Genomic DNA, 22196 nt, shown 5'->3' with positions numbered 1-22196 from the left:
GATTAAGAGGCAAGATTAGCATTTATTAAAAACAAATTAGATGCCATAATTTTACAGGTGCTTTATAATTCTTTTGTTATTTAATTTTTCAACCAAAAGCCTATAAACTAGGTAATATTATCAAATTTTGTAGACTTCAAAAATTAAATACAGATTAACTTGCTCAAGGTCAGAGCGAGCAAATGCGATGTGACATGATTTAAACCCAGCTATTTTGACTCCAAAGCTTTTGCATTCTTTACCAAAGCATATTCACACTATAAATTCATGTTATGGCAAATTCATTTTTCTTATAAGAGGGATAAAATCAGGGTCCTAATAAATATTTTGTTAAATCCCTAACTACTATAAATTCATAGAGAAAAAGCTTCCATTCAGTTCTGTATTAAACTCACTATTGGCATTTATAAATGTTTGCTCTTTTTCTTAAACCAAAAGAACAAGTCAGTAATTATTTAGATGCAAGACTTCATATTTAGCATATAAATATATATTCTAGGGATGGTCACTGAAAACATGCCAGACCCCATTCCAAGAAATCTTAGTTCAATGAATCTGGGATGGGATTTGGAACTAGTATTTTAATATAGCTCAAAAGAAAAAGGCCATTAATCATTCCTATTCTTGGGAGAACAGCTCTCATATCCACCATGAGAGCAACGACCGGTGGGAGCTGAACCCTAGACAATGATGGTCCTGATGGAAAGTCTTGAAGAAGATCCTGTGAATCTGTTATAGTTCAAGATGGTTAAGCGTTTGAATGAACTTATAGGTGAGTGATGGACCGGGTCTGTCTGTCTTCAACACTCATTGTCAAACATCGCAGTTTGATTAAACAAGTTGCTCTAAATAGGGAAATGGGAGTGGGCAAGGTATAATGTCTTTATTTTTAAGAAAAACAGCATACACATGGGCAGGGGGAGGACTCAATCCAGATCTGAAAATCTCCACAACTCTGTTCTAGACTAGGGAAAGGAAGCTATAGCTCACAAAGTTAATTTAACCAAAATAATGGGAAATATTCTATAATTAAAAATGCTGGGGGGTGCCTGGGTGGCTCAGTGGGTTAAGCCTCTGCCTTTGGCTCAGGTCATGATCTCAGGGTCCTGGGATGGAGCCCCACAAAGGGCTTTCTGCTCAGTGGGGAGCCTTCTTCCCCTTCTATTTCTTTCTTTTTTATTTTTTTTTTAAAAGATTTTTATTTATTTATTTGAGAGAGAGACAGTGAGAGAGAGCATGAGAGGCGAGAAGGTCAGAGGGAGAAGCAGACTCCCCATGGAGCTGGGAGCCTGATGCGGGACTCGATCCCGGGACTGCGGGACCGTGACCTGAGCCGAAGGCAGTTGCTCAACCAACTGAGCCACCCAGGCGCCCTTACCCCTCTCTTTCTGCCTCTCTGCCTGCTTGTGATCTCTCTCTCTGTCAAATAAATAAATAAAATCTTAAAAAAGAAAAGTGCTGGGACTTCTCCCACAAATCTAGGCCTACAAAATTATTTTAAGCACCGTTGATCCTTGAACAATGTTGAGGGTTAGCAGCAGCGACGGCCCCTCTGTAGTCAAAAATCCACATATAACTTCTGACTCCCCCAAAACTTAATTACTACTACAGAAGTCTTTCTGATAACATAAACAGTTGATGAGCGCATGTTTTATATTTGTATTATATTCCATATTCTTTTGATAAAGCTGGAGAGAATAAAATGTTACTAAGAAAATCATAAAGAAAATACATTTATAGTACTGTTCTGTATTCACTGAAAAATATCTACATGTAAACTGACCCATGCAGTCTAAACCTGTGTTGTTCAAGGGTCAGCTATAATTATCAATTTATATTTATTTTCAATAGTAATTTAAGCCACTAGTTAATAGTAACTAAAACAAAACACTCAATGACAAAATCAGAAATCAATGAAATCCACCATGTTTATAAAACTACAATGAATATAAACAGGAAGGGGGGGGGGTAAATGTAGAAAGCCCAAGTGAAAAAAAGGTTAATACCACAAAAAAAGCTAGCAAGCAAAAAAAAAAAAAAAAAAAAAAAAAAAAAAAAAAACCAACAACAACAAAAAACAAGCTAGCAAGCATATACAATAAAATACCTTGAAAACTCAAACCTTAAAGATTTAAAATATCTACCAGCATCCACAGGTAATTGGCCAAGTCAAAGAAGATATTGGGGGGAAGGTAGCATAAGGGGTAGGGGAGAAAGTATCTTATAAATGAGAGAACTATATGAAAGATATATATATAATGAAAGAACTATAACTTCCTGTGAAAACAGCAAAGCCCACAGACTATGCTAAGCCATGTGACAACCTGAAAGAAGACAGTTTAAGAAATAATTTCCAGGGGGGATATGGAGAGGGTGGTTGGGTTATGGACATAGGGGAGGGTATGTGAAATGGTGAGTGCTGTGAAGTGTGCAAACCTGATGATTCACTGACCTGTACCCCTGGGGCAAATAGTAAATTATATGTTAATAAAAATAATAAAGAAAAAATAGAGATAATTTCCAGAATACCAAAAGGAATTTCAAAATGAGTAGTTCTGCATTACTTACATTAAAGGCAAAAAACTGGGAGCTTAGTGGGATTACTTGATAGAGTCAACAGAGCAAAGAGACCATTTATGGATGGATAAGGGATCCATCTATAGCCTATTCAGTCTCATTCTCTTACATTTCCTCATTTCCCCATTTTTGACAAGTCTCTGTTAAGTCACCATAATATGGAGATGAAGTTTGTGTTTTCATCCAAGTAAAATCACATAAAAATTTTTAAAATGCCTTGTTCCTGGTTTATGTATACAACTGAGGTTAACTTCTCATTGTTTTAAATATTTTAGTCACAAAATTAAATTTCTCTTTACTTGTTTGTAAGCCTTTAATCACCCCCCCACTCCACCATGGGAAGAGGGAGAAGTTTCTCACAGAAATCTATTGTTTATGACTACTCAAATATAAAATCCATATCCTCTCTGTAAAGAATATAACAAGAGTTTATTTATATTCAAATGCCAAGAGAAATCACAAAACAGTATTTATCTGAACAGCTAATGTCCTAAGAAAACCCATGTGGAGAACATCAATTAAGATTTGTATCATTATGGGGGCGCCTGGGTGGCTCAGAGGGTTAAGCCTCTGCCTTTGGCTCAGGTCATGATCTCAGGCTCTTGGGATTGAGCCCCACATCGGGCTCTCTGCTCAGCGGGGAGCCTGCTTCATCCTCCTCTCTCTTCCTGCCTCTCTGCCTACTTGTGATCTTTGTCTATCAAATAAATAAATAAAATCTTAAAAAAAAAAAAAGATTTGTATCATTAGATAAGACAAAAATAAAAGCTTTAATCTGAGGCACTGAGAATTCAGGGACAAGTAATAAGACTAGAGATAAAAATTATACACTGAAATTTACAGAGAGAATCTTAAGTTCTCAATGCCACTAGAATCTCATTTCCCTCTCTTAGTGCCTTTCTACCTTTTATCCTTCCTCCCATGCTGCAGGTTGGTGAAATCTTCTCCCTCTACACAACTACCTTCTAATTAATCTTGCCTGGGTTTGGGGCTCTTCAAGATTAGAAGACTGAAGACTAAACAAGATTGGGAAAAATCATATCTCTGCCTCCATGTCTCACTTGGAGGAAAGCATGGGAAGTGGACTATAAGAAAACACAGCCCATCCTCATTATTCACGGATTTTATATTTGCGAATTCACCTACTTGTTAACATCATCACCCCCTGAATCAATACTCGAATCACTCTCCTAGTCATTCACGGACAAGCACAGAGCTGTGAAAAATCTGAGTTGCCTGGTGTGCACTTTACAAGCTGAGAATGAACGAAGCAACACTGCCTTCTTATTTCATTTTTCCATTTTTGTAATTTTTTTCCCCATTTTTGTAATTTTTCTTGGTGCTTTCACTGTTTGAAACGGCCCCTGAGTGTAGTGCTGAAGTGTTCTAAGTGCAAAAAGGCCTGACACAGAAATTACTTGTGTTAGATAAGCTTTATTCAAGCACGAGTTATGGTGCTGTTGGCCATGAATTCAGTGTTAATGGATCAATAATATATATTGAGACCTCTTCAAAGAGAATAAAACAAGTTATGTATTGACTGATAGATCAAAATGTTGAGACCAAAGAGTTGGAGAACCCTAGCCCTGTGTTTCCTTAGCAGCAATTGGGTCAGTATTCACTAACTCAGTGTTGTGGTGACTTTAAAGAACATGGCTACTATGAATAATGAGAATTACTGTACATACATGTGCATACAACTAGGGATTAACTCCCCACACCATTCTAATCCTCTGTAATTTTAGGCCGAAGAAGCAAATTAAAAAATTTTCTCTATTCAAGAATATATCTTTAGAGTTTGTTCTTAAACTATATAACTATACCAGCAGTATTTGATCTATACTTTCAGATTTTATGAAAAGCCACTACATACAAATTTATCAACCAGGAGCAAAAACAAAGAATTATTTCCTAAAAGCATTTCTTTCTTACTTAGCACTTGCCTGCTTTTTTTTTTTTTTAAGACTTTATTTATTTATTTGACATATCACAAGCAGGCAGAGAGAGAGGAAGGGAAGCAGCCTCCCTGCTGAGCAGAGAGCCCGATGCAGGGTTCGATCCCAGGACTCTGGGACCACGACCTGAGCTGAAGGCAGAGGCTTTAACCTACTGAGCCACCCAGGTGCCCCAACACTTGTCTGCTTTATAATGACCACACATCCTTCACTTTACATGCAGATATACAATGTGGGATCATTTGTTATCTAATGGGAAAATGTTCTTCATATTTAACATCTGTCCCATTAAATAGAGCCAATTTAAATAGTTCACCCTATAGAACTATAAAATTAGAATATTTGGTTCTACATCACCAAGACCCTCTTTTTCTTGAGATTCGTATATGCTACTAGACCACATAAAGCAAAATGATAATAAATAAAGACTGAAAATCAATCCCTCCAAACTAACCTAGGGCAGGCATTTTAAACAATCCTTTACAAGGGTAAGCCTATAATTAGAAAACGACTGATAGTGTTCCTTAAATGGAAATGTAGTTGTGATAAAAAAAGATGACTGATGGGGAGAAACTCAAAGGCCTGGTCTGTTGTCAGGTTACCAGTGTTGACACTCTTCCCACTTTTCTTCCTCCTCTTCTTTTTAAAAGATTTTATTTATTTATTTATTTGTCAGAGAGAGAGAGAGAGCGCACATGCATGCACACACACGTAGGCAGAGTGGCAGGCAAAGGCAGAGAGGGAAGCAGGCTCCCTGTCGAGCAAGGAGCCTGATTCAGAACTCGATCCCAAGACCCTGGGATCATGACCTGAGCTGAAGGCAGCGGCTTAACCGACTGAGCCACCCGGGCGTCCCCTCACTTACCTTCTTTAATGCTTTGACTAAATCTGCATAATCGCCTGCTTCCAGTTTGGGGTTTTTCACTAGTACTTCCACAGCCTCCAGAGCTTCCTTCCTCTCTTGCCATTTTTTTGCCTCCTGCAATACACAGAATGGGTTACTCATAGAACAGTAATTAGGAGGCAAAATAAAAAAAAATAAGTCTATTTCTTGCATGCTCCTAATTCAAAGATATATAATTATTTTTTGTTTTCAGAAAGTTTTTAAAGAAACTGGTTAAAAAACAAAACTGCAAATCTGGGCAGCCCATCAGAATATTTTGCTCATATATATAAAATTCTGTCCATACATGGTTAAGTATTTTCATAACATTTCATAACCCTAAGGTTCTGTAAGCAAAAGAATGGGATGCCATAGACTTCCTTCTCACTTTCTAGGCAAATGCTAGTAAGCAAGTCTTAAACAGGAAACATTGCTAGAAAGTGCTTCTAGCATATCTCATAGTGGCACAACTACAGGAGAAAGGAATCTCCATACTGATAACATTAAAAAGATCAGAAAAAGACAATCATATGACCAACAACCAAAATTGCTCTAATCCTGGTGATCAGTTTTATATGTTGGTGGTACAATGCTGATTGTTTTGTTTTATGGCCACAAAGTAGAAAATACTCCACTAGAGATCAAGCAATCATTCGGTAATTTTGCATTCCCACTATCTGAAAGAATTGGGGATACAACAAAGGTGACAAACTTGCCACTCTGGAGAAGATGACAGTGTAGTTTAATTTATCAAGTATTTGTTAATCAGAAGTTAATGGGGGACTGAAGGAGCTTGCCAGCAGAGCTAGGAAAATCTGCACTAAATAACTACTAAGTCATGACCATTATGAAAAGAGAAGTTCAAGCTGCTTTGGTATCATAGCAAAAGGACTCAACCTACTTTAGGCTGCCAGCTAGGATCTCCCCTGAAAGTGATCCTTAAGGTGAGATCTAGAGGATGAAGAAATATTATGGGGTGACTCAGGAGAATGTTACAGGCAGAAGTAACAGCATATATTAAATCCAGAGTCTGGGGGATGGTGAGTGTGGCACACGTGATTTTGGCAGAAGTGCAGGATGACAGGAGCACAGAGTGAGAAGAATTAGAGACGGTAAGGCTGGCAAGGTAAGCAGGGACTTAAAAGGTGCCTTAGGTGGCCTCAATGGCTATAGGATAACTTCAGACATCATATTAATCTCATGGAAGCCACTGGAAGGATTTCAGTGAAGCAATGATATGGGCAGATTTTTATTTTCAAAAATGACAGCTTTGGGCGCCTGGGTGGCTCAGTGGGTTAAGCCGCTGCCTTCGGCTCAGGTCATGATCTCAGGGTCCTGGGATCAAGTCCCGCATCCGGCTCTCCGCTTGGCGGGGAGCCTGCTTCCTCCTCTCTCTCTGCCTGCCTCTCTGCCTACTTGTGATCTCTCTGTCAAATAAATAAATAAAATCTTAAAAAAAAAAATGACAGCTTTGATTACACTGGGAAATGTGATGGGAAAGAGACAAAAGCAGAGACAGGGAGTCTTACAAGAAGACTACCATGGCACGTAGGGCAAGAGATGATGGTGGCTGGGATAAGACTGTTTCTTAGTTGGGGATAATTGTGTCTCTTGGGGTATATTTAGCATAGTCTGGAGACATTTTTGGTTGTCAGACTTGAGGAATGGTATTACTGATATCTAGCGGGTAAACGGCAGAGATATTACTAAACATCCTCCAGAGCATAGAAAAGCCCCCCCGGACCAAGAATTATCTGGTAAAAAATGTCAACAATGCCAAGATCAAGGAACCCCGGGGTAAAGTAGTGGCAGTGGGATGGAGTGAAAAAGATGAATTTGACAGATTTTTTTTTTTAAGATTTTATTTATTAATTTGACAGACAGAGATCACAGGTAGGCTGAGAGGCAGGCAGAGAGAGAGAGAGGAGGAAGCAGGCTACCCGCCGAGCAGAGAAGAGAGCCCGATGCGGGGCTCGATCCCAGGACCCTAGGATCACGACCTGAGCCGAAGGCAGAGGCTTTAACCCACTGAGCCACCCAGGCACCCGAATTTGACAGATATTTAAAGATAAAACCAGAGAGACAATGAGTATAAAGGAGAAGGCAAGAATAATGATCTCGGTTTTGGCCAGATGTGTTAAAAGAAAGTGCTGTAGTAGGTATACATACACAGTAGTACGGGGACTGACTGACACTACTAGAGAAGAGACGGGGTGCAAAGCGGTGTACTAGGAAAAGGGCTCAGCAGAACAATCTAATTATAATCAAGGAACTATTTTAAATGAAATAAATGAAAGAAGGTTACCATTACTTACAATTTTGTCATAAAAATCTTTGGGAAGTTTGGAAAGAATTTCTACTGCTTCCAAAAGCTCATAAGCGTCTATCTGTGGCACCTCATCACCATCGTCACCACCTTCCAGGGGAAAAACAAAACAAACCTTAAAAATGGATGGAAGGTTTTTACTTAGCAAATAGTTACCACTCCTTTCACACCCTGATGAAATCTTGATATAGAAGGAATCAGTTATTAATGCTATAAATGACTGATATATTGTTAAATGGCAGTCCTACAAAATGTGCCTAGTAAACATAGGTTCTTGAGGTAGGGGTGTTCTTGCTAATTTTCACAGAAACCAGTGTTTAAAACTGGCTTACCTCCCTCAGCATCGCCACCAGCTGACTGTTGCTGTTCCAATTTAGCTTCTAGTTCTTGCTGGGAACGCAGGAATCGACTTGGTTTAGGAGTACCTGTTGGCAATTTGACCCATTCTTCTTCTAGTTCTTTCAACTACAAATATCATAAAATATATTTTAAAACATACCTACATCCTCACCTTTAGAGAACGTACTTAACATTAATATTTACTAACATCAGAACCTAATTTCTTACTTATGTGGTTCTAACAGGCCAAAAAGGAGGGACACATTTAAAGTGTATACATTTGGAAAAAATGAAACAAGAAACCAGAGAGGAAGACAAACCATAAGAGATTCTCAATCTTAGGAAACGATCTGAAGGTTGCTGGAGGGGAGGGGGATGGATGGGTAGGGTAACTGGGGTTATGGACACTGGGGAGGGTATGTGTTGTAAGGAGCACTGGGTATTATATAAGACTAATGAATCATAGACCTGTATCCCTGAAACAAATAATATATATGATAATTAACTGAATTTAAATTTAAAAAATTATACCTTGGTAACATAAACTGATATATTACTACTGAAGATGTATGTCTATGCAGTTAGAAAAAAAATAAAATCCACTTTTTAGGACACTAATTAGTTCATGACTTCAGATATATTTATATCAGATAATGTCTCTAAAACCAATTATAATAAAGAACAGGTAAAATGCATGTTGTCCAAACAGAAAAAATAAAAATAAAAAAACTGATTTCAAAATTAAGAACGAAAAATAGTAATTTTAAGGACAGAATATCAACAACAGGAAGGAAACACCGTCATATTAGTCTTATGCAAAGACAACCAAAAAACTTTGTGCCTCACCTGGACAGAGTTTATATTTTGTAATGGAGGTCTCAGAGCATCCCGAATCCATCTGTAAATCTCCACAGCAATTAGTTTTGCTTCATCTCGAACAGCTTTTTCTCGAGACTCAAAGAGTTTTGGCAACACTTTGATAATTGGCTTAAGCAAGATGATTTTGGAACCAAATTCACTAGAAATAAAACATTGGGTAGAAAAAAACCAAACTTGTCAACATTCAATATATTTGGGCAGCGTTAGCTTTCATTCACTAAAACATACTTCTGTACTTATTATATAGTAATAGTTGAGCTTTTTTAAGGCAGGGGGGAAAAAAGGAATTTCTAACATCTATGTTTAGATATCACTCTTCTAAGAATGTTATTTAATGCCTAGGGTCCAGAATATAAAAATCTTAAAACTAACCTATGTAATCAGGTTAGGGATAATTCAAATCTATAAAGGACCAAACCTGTATAACATCTTAAATATACATGTATATACATATAGAAGATTAAAAACATAAATCAGTTTATTTAGATGACTAAAATCGAAATATTTAGATGAGTGAAATTTAATTGCAGTAAGTTTTTTTGTTTTGTTTGTAAAGATTTTACTCATTTCTTTGACACAGAGAGAGACAGTGAGGGAACACAAGTAGGGGGAATGGGAGAGGGAGAAGCAGGCTTTCTACGAAGCCCAATGCGGGGCTCAATCCCAGGACGCTGGGATCATGACCTGGACCAAGGGCAGAAGCTTAAGGACTGAGCCACCCAGTCGCCCCTTGCAGTAAATTTTTAATAGTTCTTATGATTAAGGTGGTTCATTGAACTTGACAGATCATTAATCCCGGCAGCATGTGTTTCACTCTTGACTTCGAAGCTTATCAGCTATAACTCCAGGCAACCTATATCTCTCTTTGCTTCAGTTTTTCACGAAAACAGTTGCATTCTGACTTCTTTTAAAGAGGTAGTACAGGGCGCCTGGGTGGCTCAGTGGTTGGACGACTGCCTTCGGCTCAGGTCCTGATCCTGGAGTCCCGGGATCGAGTCCCACATCGGGCTCCCAGCTCCATGGGGAGTCTGCTTCTCCCTCTGACCTTCTCCTCGCTCATGTTCTCTCTTACTGTCTCTCTCTCAAATAAATAAATAAAATCTTAAAAAAAAAAAAAAAAAAGAGGTAGTACATTTAACCTTATGTATTTGTTACATTTTATATTTTTAAGTTCCTAACTGGCCAAATTTAGCTTTCTGAGTCACTGTTAACATTTCTGCATAACAAATTCGGGAGCAAGAGGGATTCGGTTATGAAACAATACCAACATTCTGTAGCAGAACTCATATACAAGTTGACCCTTGAACATCAGAGGTTCAAACTGTGTGGGTCCACTCAGACATAGGCATTTTACAGTACAGTACTGTAAAATGTAAATGTATTTTCTCTTCCTTATGTTATAATAACATTTTCTTCTCTCTAGCTTACTTTATTACAAGAATACAGTATATACTACAGATAACATACAGAATATGTTAATTGATTGTTCAGGTTATCTCTAAGGCTTCCAGTCAACAGTAGACTATTAGTAGTTAGGTTTTGGGGAAGTCAAAATTTATACACAGACTTTTGACTGCATGGGGGCTAGTACCCCAACCCCTGTGGTGTTCAAGGGTCAACTTATTTATCTACTACATTATTTATTTATCTAATGTGTATAAATTTATCTCCTGTACACAAATGCAACAAAAAATTTTAGTAATAGCTACTGACATACTCCAAAAGGCTAGAGGAGACAGAAAATATTCTCCTTCAGAAATGATATTTAAAAAGAAATGTGGTTATATAGTTTAAATACAGATATCATAACATGAAAATAAACAAGATGATCTCCAAGATTTCCTTTAAAATCCCCTTTAATAGAAAAGAACATTTTAATTTGGCTCAGTTGACCTTTAAGACTAAAGGAAAAATAAGAACTTAGGGTTATGAAACAGGACACTCCACACTGTGCCTGAAGAACCTAACATCAGGGATCTTGGAGTCTTCCTTTAAAATTTTAAATTATCAGATTTTTTTGTTTCACTATCCTGGCTAGTGAAAGATGGAAGACAAACCTACAGAAGAGGTCCACATGGGAAACGGATAACTAAACAAAACTTAATCTGGTTACTAAATATATTACTATAGAAAACCACCCATGGGAGCGCCTGGGTGGCTTAGGTGGTTAAGCATCTGCCTTTGGCTCAGGTCATGATCTCGGGGTCCTGGGATCACGAGGCCCAAGTAGGACTCCCTGCTCAAAGGAGTCTGCTTCTTCCTCTCTTTCTGCCCTTTCCCCTCTGCATGTGCTAGCTCATTTTCTCTCTCTCTCATAAATAAAATCTTACAAAAGAAAGAAAGAAAGAAAGAAAACCACCTATGGGTTCTAGAAGCCTGCTTTAGGGGCCACAGAACATTTCTGATTTCCTGAAGCTCTCATAAACACAAGTAGTTTGAGTACTCTGAGGAAGCTCTGGAATTTAGGATTGAACAGTTTGGCCTCAAGGTTCTTTTCTTTTTAAGATTTTATTTATTTGACAGAGACACAGTGAGAGAGGGAATACAAGCAGGGGGAGTGAGAGAGGGAGAAGCTGGCCTCACACTAAGCAGGGAGCCTGATGCAGGGCTTGATTCCAGGACCCTGAGATCATGACCTGAGCCAAAGGCAGATGCCTAACAGACTGAGCCAGCCAGGCACCCCTGGCCTCAAGGTTCTTGAAGGTCCCAGAGAGCTATCTAATTTCTACGATAGATTCTGAGATGCCTTAGGACAAATAAAGAATCACACAGGGATAGAACTAAACTACAACATCTGAAGGAAGACCTAACTTGCTCTTTTTCTATACTTATTTTCCCAGTCAGCATAAAAGTAAAATAATTAGAATTTACAGCATTCTGAATTAGATACTTCTAGTTTTGGGGCACCTGGGTGGCTCAGTGGGTTAACCTTCTGCCTTCGGCTCAGGTCATGACCTCAGGGTCCTGGGACAGAGAGCCTGCTTCCCCCTTTCTCTCTACCTGCCTCTCTGCCAACTTGTGATCTCTTTCTCTGTCAAATAAATAAAGTCTTTAAAAAAAAAAAAACAACTTCTAGTTTAAAGGCAGATTACAGGGGTTCCTAGGTGGCTCGGTCAGTTAAGCATCTGCCTCTGCCTTTTGGCTCAGATCATGATCTCAGGATCCCAGGACTAAGCCCCATGTTGAGCTCCCTGCTCAGTGGGGAGTCTGCCTCTCCTTCTCCCTCTACCCCACCCCCTGCTCATGTTCTCTCTTTCAAATAAAAATAAAATCTTTAAAGGCTGATTATAAGCATAATACACATTTTCATTAAGAGATCCATTACTAAGGACAGAACATATCTATGGAGATAAGCACAGTCTTTAAAAATTTTTTAGATTTTATTTTTTAAGTAATCGCTACACCCAACATGGGGCTTGAACTCAAAACCCCAAGATCAAGAGTCATATGCTCCACCAACTGAGCCAGCCAGGCACCCTGAGATAAGCATAGTCTTTTTTTTTTTTTTTTTTTTTTAAGATTTTATTTATTTATTTGTAAGAGAGAGTGAGAGCGAGCACAGGCAGACAGAGTGGAAGGCAGAGTCAGAGGGAGAAGCAGGCTCCCTGCGGAGCAAGGAGCCCGATGTGGGACTCGATCCCAGGACGCTGGGATCATGACCTGAGCCGAAGGCAGCTGCTTAACCAACTGAGCCACCCAGGCGTCCCAGCATAGTCTTGATAACCAAGTCAATCAATAAATTTCTAAGATGACAGATTGAACACACTATTTACTACTCATAAAACCACACCCACTATACTGTACTAGGCTTGAAATGAGGAAATATTACACAAAAATCTAAGTGAAGACAAATTTTATAAAAGAAATTTATGAACCAAGCAAAAGACAATGTAAAAGTTTAAAACTTATAATTTCAGGATCATTTAACAAAATTTAGGAATTTGGGTATTTCTACATAAGATAAACACCAAAGGAAGCATCTTCTCCAAGAAGTAGGTCATACACAAAATTGCAAGGGAGCTGAGTTGGGATGGTCTTCACTCTCATAGGTCACACATTTAGGATTTCACTAGAGCTGCTTTCTAAAGTTTCTCATGTGGATAGTAATGGGGACAGGATATCAGATTAGAAGGGCTGCCAAATCGGAACAAAACAGTGGTTTGTCTAAGTCAGAGTTCCATAGCAAATTACAGCCACTTGTTCCTGAAAGAGATTTCATTCATGAAAAACTTCACTGCCAAACAACAAGAAATTTTTGCATTGAAAATAACTTACTGCATAAGAGTAAAAATTACTTTCTATTTGCTATTGCTGTGGTTCTATTTAGAGGCATAGAGCATTTACTTCTACTTTAATAAAAAGGCATCAAAACAAAAAACAAAAAGGCATCAAAACAAAGGTCTGCTTTAGCAAATAAATAATCTTTAGCCAACATTTCAAAGTTCGTACATATGCTTGAGGATAACAAGCTTTAAATATCCTGAGGAGTGTTTTTCCATGAAAACGCCAATTCCTAATTTGAAAACAGGTCAGAAATCTCCCCGTTCATCTTCATTAGAAGGGGATTTAGATAAAATAACTATGCAACACTACTTGAAGGCTAAGATTACTGAATAGCAAGTGCCACACTTGAGGAATGACTTTAACTTTCCCAGGTCAATTTTCCTGGTTGGTGTGGCACGCCAAGTCCAGCAGTTTTCATTTCTATTTATGCCAGGAACTCAAACTCAGTTGAGATATTCTAGGGCAGAGAACTAAAGCAACAAGTCTTACCTTAAGGCTTTCCTCAGTGTTTCTATGCAGGCCACTACTATCTTGGGGTTCTTGTTGTCCAGGCCTTTTAGGAGCTCCTCTTGCACAGCCTCGGCTTTCTCAATCTCTATGTACATTAGACAAATCTCAATGCCTAGCTCCTTGGCTTTGGCTTTGGGTTGGTTGAACACTTTACTTACAACACCCGACACAACTTCACCTGTGGTTCTGTAATATAGAGTACAAACAACCACCACTACACTCAAAAACACACTTTAGTAGAAAGAACTAGAAAAGGTCATGGGGGGGCATGACAAATACTTTTTAAAAGGCTTAGAAATAAAGTAAATGAGTTTTTTTCATTTATGTTCAAGAACATGAAAGACAAACCTACACAAACCATAAAAGTTTAAGACATGTCACACCAAGCAATGACACAGAACCTTATCTTCTCTTTATAAATGTAGAAAATTCAAATAAAAAAGCAAAAATCCTTTGACATTCCATTATCCTGAGAAAACTACTTTCAACTATTTGGTACCTATCCTTCCAGATTTATCGCTCTACAAGCAAGAGCAGATAGACATCCATACAGATGTATTTTTTAAAAATAGGATTACAGAGTCTTGCTTTTTTGAAAAAATTTTAAAAGGTCATTTTAAGCATTTCTTAGAACAAGAGAATTTTTCACAGAGGAGATGGATATGTACCTTTAATAACAAAGGGCTGCTCCTGATTCCTTGGCAAGATTTTATAGTAACTTTACTGCTTTGAATTTTTTTCTAAATTAAATAAAACCTGTACCATTGGAACTCAGAGGAACTGAGTGGGTTGGGGCTACATGTATTCATCAAAAAAGTTTCTGGTATCAGAAGAAAAATGCAATTTAAAAAAAAGCAACATTTTCACTAATGGCAAGGGAAACTCAGTAATACTGTTAACAAAACTGTCAGGTTAATGATTGTCATTATTGGTATAATCTTTGAAGTAAGTCAAGTATATATTTCTCGTGCAATTAAGTTGAGCCCCCACCCCCTTTTTATGGAGAGTTCCTTTCAATGACATTAAGACTAGCATTAGAAAACCAGGTTTCTGAGGTATGGGAGAGTGGGTGATTAGAAGCCTGGATCATTTGCAGCACACGTCCAACTGGCCAGGAGTCAGAGAGGCTGTTTAATTAGCAACACCTCTCCTAAGAGGTAAAACTGCCTAATCACCACAGAGAGAAAGACATGTTTCTTAGATCACCTTGCTGGGAAGCCTTGTAGAAAGAGATTTTTGTACTACCCAAATGCTTTCCACTCAAATTCTGTTAATTCCTTTGCTAACACCCTGAAGTTTCCTCTAAAACTTAGTAGAGATTTTTCCCTCTGGTTTAAAGTTAATTCCCATATGGAAGGCTCCAAAGGAAACTTGCTCATCAAACCTTAAGGTATTTCAATTCTAATTTGTTCTTTAGAGATCTCATGTTCCATTTAGATTTCTGAGAGTAGATAAGAACCAAATGAAAAACAAGTACCAAGGAGCTATGCAAGTAAGAAAATTAATATCTTCTAAAAGTGCTAATAACTAAGGACAATGATCCACAAACATACATATATTAATTGATGCAGCACCAGACAAGGGTTTTACCAGAATAGCTGGAAAGAAACAACTTACTTTCCTGCTACATGGGCATTTTCAACATAAACAAGTGCAGCTTCTAATCCTTTCAACTGAACCACTGCGTTGGAATCAGTCACAAATTTTTTAATCAGTCCTAAAAATTTGGACCATTCTGGGCTCTTTTCATCCTTTATTTTCTGGAAGATCTTCAGGGCCTCTTCATACCCACTTAACCTTGCTTTCCAGAGCTAAAAGAAAAGAATTTTGAAACAAAACACAATTTAATGATATTATTATCTTCTGTTAATTGGGGGTGGGGTGGGATGACTGCCCTCTACCAGGTAAATCGGAATACAGGACCCCATGATTAGAAACAAAAAAAGGTTAAGAAATTCAGAGTTTTCAAAGAAGATTAGTTTATAAACTTTTTTTGGTTAGTTTATAAACTTTTTTTTTATTTGCAATATTCATTCAAGGCCATCTAGAGTTCCTAACAGGTCACTATAAACGTATCTCACTTTGTATCCAAGTATTAGTTCTTCCTTTTTTGTAATAGGTAAATTACAATTAAAGATGTAACGATTTAAAAATGACATATCAAGGGCGCCTAGGTTCCTCAGGCAGTTAAGTGACCATCCCGACTCCTGATTTCAGCTCAGGTCATGATCTCAGCCTTGTGAGATGGAGCCCCATGTCAGGCTCTGCGATCAGCACATCATCTGCTTGAGATTTACCCCCCACCCCACTCACTTGAGCATGTGACCTCTTTCTCTCTCAAATAAAATCTTTAAAAAAAGTGAGAAATCATCCCTACTGCAACTGTCTCCAAAGCATGTTGCTTCTCAGCAGGATCATGTAATCATCAGGGCAACTCTATACTGTACCACAGAGGGTCAACTGCTGAAAAAACAAGCCAATGACACTGAAATCTGAATTCCAGGAAAGTTTTACCTTGTGTTCACATTTCTGATCAACCGGCAATTTCATCCACTCACTGTCATCTCCCATTGTGCTTCCAGTTTCTCCTCAAATTAAGAGTAATTCCTGGTCAGAGAGAAATCGGTACCTAGTTAAGTTTACAATCAAGCTGTCTTGTAAGACAAAATGACTTTTCTGAGATTATTATTTTAGCATGCATATACCAGTAAGAGTAAAAAAGCTCTTTCTTTGGTCAAATGCCCATTTAATTCCATTAATCGAACATTTAAAAAGTGAAAGAAAAAAGTTAACGAAAAAAATCTATGGGGCGCCTGGGTGACTCAGTGGGTTAAAGCCTCTGCCTTCGGCTCAGGTTGTGATCCCAGGGTTCTGGGATTGAGCCCCACATCAGGCTCTTTGCTCAGCAGGGAGCCTGATTCCCCCTCTCTCTCTGCCTACTTGTGATCTCTGTCTGTCAAATAAATAAAATCTAAAAAAAAAGAGAGAGAACAAAACCCCATGAAATTAACATTAAAAAAATCTAAATGAGAGGCGCCTTGTCTGGCTTAGTCTGTAGAGCATGCGACTCTTAATCTCAGGGCTGTGAATTCAAGCCCTACACTTGGTGTAGAAATTACTTAAATAAATAAAACCTAAAAAAAAAAAAAAAAAAAAAAAAAAACAAGACACTTATATATTTTCCCAAATAGGAACTTCCTAGGTATATGACAAAGCCAGGATAAAAGAGCTGAGTTTCCTGGCCTTTAACAGGGCAAGAAAAGAGTTTCAAAGAAAGTCATACATACGTTAACCTAAAATTCCTTTAGAAAATAATCAATATGTAAAAATCTCAGTGTTTTCCAGCTGTCTACCTAATTCTGGTAATTATGACTCTAGACAGTATGATTACATAAACTAATAAAAAATTAAACCCCTAAATGAACCATTCCTCTATAAACTTTATATCATTTTTTAGTTAGGTTTATAGTCAACATTCCTTTAACAATTTTATGCTATTCGTTTAGATAACACCTTTCTTTTCTGATTATGAAAGTAATGTATGTCAACTGCAGAAAATTTGGAAGTTAAACAAAATACGTACGGAAGTACAGTATTAAAATAATTTACCACCAGTTATTAACGATGATGAACACTGAAGTGTATGAATCCTTCCAGAGTCTTTTCTTTAAATATTTATTTATTTACTTGGTGGGGGTGAGGTGGGCACAGGAGGTCATGATCTGAGCCCAAACCAAGAGTTCAAGGCTTAACCAACTGTGCCACCCAGATGCCCCTGGAGGTTTTTCAATGAACATGCAGTATATAAATTATATGAAAGAGACAGGGATAATCCTCTTGTAATCTTTTTTTTTTTTTACATAGCCACAAACATTTTCCCATGTTTGAGAACATGATGTTTAAAGGTTACATAGCACTTCATTTTATAAATATACCAAAATTACCAATCTTAACACTGGACATTTAGATTGTTTCCTATTGTTCAGTATTATAAATAACATAGAAGGGATCCTGTTCATCTCTCCATTTCCAGTCCCAATGCGACATAAAATAAACCTTCAATAAATACTTGTTTAATGAATATGTACTTTGATGGTGTCTACTATGAATCGGGTGCTGTGTTCTTGCTAAACTTGATGATTCACTTTGTCCTAACAGCAACTACATCAAAGAAAGATATTTTCTCTACACACTAGGCTCATAAAATTTATGCAACTTGTCTGAAATACAAAACTGGAATCACATTATGATTCAGTCTATGCCTCTTTCTTTATATCCTGTTCCCTCCCATCAACATGTAGGGAATATCCCAGTGAAAACTATATAGTCGAAGAATTACACTTATTAGAGTAAGTGGAATTTTCATTAAGACTTCTCTCCAAAACCCCTGGAACCTTGAGAACAACAGCTGTGTGTTTTAGAGAATGAATCAAACTTTAATAGAGATTCTGCAGCAATGGTGGAAGATAAATTAGTACAGCAGTTTATAAAGTAGTATAGTAAAAAGTAATAATAGTACTACTACTAATAGTATTAACAATATTGTTAAATAGTACAACAGCTTATAAAGTATAAAGCATTACCCAAGTTGGAGATGTACATACTCTACTTCATTGCTGGGTATCTACCTTAGGAATTGATACCAACTTCTTTCAGAAGATCTTATACTAGATATTCACAGCAATGTTGTTCATAAAAGCCAGAAGCTTAAAGCATTTTACAAATTCATCAGAAATGTATGAATAGTGGTATATTGAATGCAATATTATATGGCAGTTTAAATGAAAGAACTATACAGTGCTTCTCAAACTCTTTAGTGAATGATCCATCCTTTTTTTTTTTTTTAAGATTTTATTTATTTATTTGACAGAGAGCACAAGCAAGGGGAGCTGCAGGCAGAGGGAGAAGCAGGCTCCCTGTGGAGCAGCGAGCCCAATGTGGGGCTCAATTCCAGGACCCTGGGATCATGACCTGAGCCGAGGGCAGACGCTCAACCAACTGAGCCATCCAGGCATCCCATGATCCATCTTTTTAAAAATTTCAAGTAACTGTACACTAATATGTCTGTAAAATACAATAAACATTATTAGCTCTGTGTATTTTTGGAGTTCCCCAAGTGAATGGAAAATAGTACGTCCATCACGTAAACCAATTTGGTGGTTCCTTAAAAAGTTAAACATGGAATTATCATACGGCTCTGCAACCCAAAAAATGAAAACAAGTACTCCAGCAAGTACATGCACATGCATATTCATAGTGGCGCTGCTCACTTGAAGCAATAAACAGTTCAAATTTCCATCAATGGATGAATAAATTCTGAGGTGTAATTACAATGGACTATTATTCAGCCATAAAAGGGAATGAAGTACTGGTACACAGGCTACCACACGGTTGAACTTCATAAACATGTTAAGTGAAAGAAGCCAAACACAAAAAAAGTCCCATGTTGGAGGATTCCATTTATATGAAATGTCCAGAACAGATCAATCCTCGGAGATAGAATGCAGACTAGGGTTGCCAGTAGTTGGAGAGACTGGGAAATAAGAAGTTAACTGCTTAATGGGTAAGGAGTTTCACTGTGATATGATGAAAGTGTTTTGAAACTAGATAGAGGAGGTGCTGGCACAACACTGTGACTGTACAAAATGCAACTGAATTGTTCACTTTAAAAGAGTTAATTTTATGTTATGTAAATTTCATCTCCATAGATTTTTTTTCTTCTTCTTCTTTTTTTTTTTTTTTTAAGTTTTCATGTGATTCTAATGTGCAGCCTGGGTTGAAAACCTCCAAAGTTACTTTCTTGGCACAAGTTTGAGCTGCAAAGGCAATATCTCTTATCTGTTTTTTTTGTTTTTGTTTTTTAAAGACAAATACTTGATGAAAGTCTTCAAAACATTTTCCAACCAAGAGAATGTGAACTGTCAGTATTTGACTGTCAGTATTCTTTAAGTTCACTGCAAAACTTCTTCTTTTTTCCTTGTTGGTCACTTTTATAAACATGAAGTAAAAGGTTATCCAGCCTAACTGTGTCATATAAAATTTAAATGCCATTATGTTATGCTTTCTGAAATGGCTTCTACTACTTTATTGCCTGAATTTTTAAAAATGGTATTTAAGGCTTTGCTTCTTTCTAATCAAAGGAAAGGCTTGCTTCATATCAAAACTTCCTCAGCCACTGAAATAGTGAATACAGTGATTGTTTATAAATGTGGCACTGGGGACTCTAGCTCTGTGTTTGTCTTCTTCTAGGATTGATATATTAAGAAAAAAAACTTATCCACTAAATTTCTCCGATAATTGTTTTAATTTTAACTTTAGAATTTAGTTTTTTACATATGCAAGAAAATATACACAATATGAGTTATGAAGCATTACAATAAAATTGACCCAATGACCTAACATCCAGCAGTCGAAAAATTAGAACACTATTACTATTAATATTACTGCACCTGTACATTTCTTTCCTACCCCATCCTCCTTCCTACAGAAGTACTTCCCTGAAGTCCATTTAGTTCTATGCCACAGTCACAGTCACACATCCCTAAACAATAAAGTTAACTGTGTTTATTTGTGAGCTTTAGAAAAATATTATCTGTGTTGTCTTCCATAACTTCCTTTTTTCATTCAGTATTTCATTTGTAAAATTCATCCATGTGTATACTATAGTTCAAAGCTACTCAAAATGTGGTCCAAAAGCTTGTGCTGGCTCACAAACATGTGGGAGACAAGTACAGAAATGGAGATAATAAGAGTTTAGAAACTGCCATAGCACCTATTCTAACTCCTTTTATTATAGTGGTTTGTGGAACTGAAAAGGTTCAGTATAAAGTATACTGAATATATACAGCATATATATTCAGTATATAAAGTATACTTTATAAAGTATAAAATGCAACACAGAAAGCAAGGGTGTGTAAAGTTAGGCTGCAAAGTAGTCAAGATCAAACCCTGGACAGACCTGTGAGCAGTGTTAAGGAAGTCGGACTTTACCCCAAGTGTAAAATGAAACTTTGAAGGACTGTAAATAGGAAATACTACATATGCCCTCAAACTTACATTTTTGAACACTGTATGCTATACATGTAAAAAGCAATATAAAGAATGGTTTGGAAGGCAGTAACAATGGAAGGAAATCAGTTAGAATACAGTGGTCTAAATGAAAGATGATGGGGGCCTGGAACCTAAGGATAGTAGTAGCAGTACAGATAGAGGAAAACGGATGAATCTTAGAGATATAAGGAGTGTAAAGAATGGTTTTACAGAGTGAATGTAGAAGAGTGGCTCAGTCTGTTAAGGGTCTGCCTTCAGCTCAGGTCATGATCTCAGGGTCCCTGGGATCAAGTCCCAAGTCAGGCTCCCTGCTCAGGGGGGGTCTGCTTCTCCCTCCACCATTCCCACCTGCTTGTGATCTCTCTCTCAAATCATTACAAATATAATCTAAGAAAAGGAAAGAAAATAAAATACATTACACATAGTGTATAGGCCTTTTTTAAAAAGCTAGGCGTGGAGCTCAACACGGGGCTCAAACTCATGACCATGAGACCAAGACCCGAGGACACATAACCAACTGAGCCACCCAGGCACCCCCACATAATATACAGACAATTTATAGTTTTATTATAGTCACTTTACCTTCTTTACTTTTATGTATACATTGACCAAATAAAGAACTGAAACTAGGGCTTTTGCTTTTTCTTTTAAACCTTTCTTGGTCTAATTAACATTTGAGGGCAAGACCATGCATCTCCTGCTTCTTCACAGACTTTAGGGCACTATTTACAATAGTCCCAAAGTTCCTACTTAAAACAGCTCATACCAATCATATATCTCAATAGTACTTTATATTTTACAAGTATTTATAAATTTTTTTTAATTTGAGATTCCAGTGAGGAAGACATTTAACTGCTTCTATGTATTTCACAATATAAGTACAAGCACACTGTTTTATTACCTCCCTGAGTTTTCTTTCATTTCTATATTATTCTTAGTTATGCAGCTTGTTCTTACTAAACTGTAAGATTCCCTTGAGCAAGGGCATTTTTTGTCTCATTAATCTCTATTCTCACAATGCTCAAAAAACCACAAAAAACAACATGGGATAAAGCAAATATAATTATCCTCTTCTTCTTCTTCTTTTTTTTTTTTTTTAAGATTTTTAATTTATTTGACACAGAGAGACATAGCAAGAGGGAACACAAGCAGGGGGAGCTGCAGAGAGAAAGGGAGAAGCAGGCTTCCCACTGAGCAGGGAGCCAGATATGTGGCTTGATCCCAGGACGCTGGGATCATGACCTGAGCTGAAGGCAGATGCTTATCGACTGAGCCACCAGGTGCCCCTAATTATCCTCTTCTTACATATAGGGAAATAAAAGGTTCAGTGTCTTACCTAAGGTCATCTAAGTAGGAAAGACTGGTCTAGGAGAGATTTCTTGAATCCTAGTTT

At 37.4% G+C, this 22196-nt stretch overlaps 1 protein-coding gene across 3 annotated transcripts in view; it reads right to left on the bottom strand.

The window, feature by feature from the left end:
* The window catches only part of CKAP5 (cytoskeleton associated protein 5), a 107375-nt gene that overhangs the window by 54100 nt on the left and 31079 nt on the right, over positions 1 to 22196 (bottom strand). For all 3 annotated transcript variants that reach the window (XM_004763119.2, XM_004763121.3, XM_004763120.3), the window contains exons 2-8: positions 16268 to 16360; positions 15371 to 15564; positions 13733 to 13939; positions 8927 to 9098; positions 8074 to 8206; positions 7731 to 7831; positions 5398 to 5511 (exon numbers count right to left, since the gene is read on the bottom strand). In XM_004763119.2, coding sequence (XP_004763176.1) covers positions 5398 to 5511; positions 7731 to 7831; positions 8074 to 8206; positions 8927 to 9098; positions 13733 to 13939; positions 15371 to 15564; positions 16268 to 16324 — 978 coding nt within the window. In that variant the 5' untranslated portion in view covers positions 16325 to 16360. The remainder of the gene's footprint in view (positions 1 to 5397; positions 5512 to 7730; positions 7832 to 8073; positions 8207 to 8926; positions 9099 to 13732; positions 13940 to 15370; positions 15565 to 16267; positions 16361 to 22196) is intronic.

Source organism: Mustela putorius, unplaced genomic scaffold, assembly GCF_011764305.1.
Source record: "Mustela putorius furo isolate JIRA1106 unplaced genomic scaffold, ASM1176430v1.1 tig00003859_pilon_pilon_pilon, whole genome shotgun sequence".
Classification (NCBI taxonomy): Eukaryota; Metazoa; Chordata; class Mammalia; order Carnivora; family Mustelidae; genus Mustela; species Mustela putorius.
This window is presented reverse-complemented; position numbering and strand designations above follow the sequence as displayed.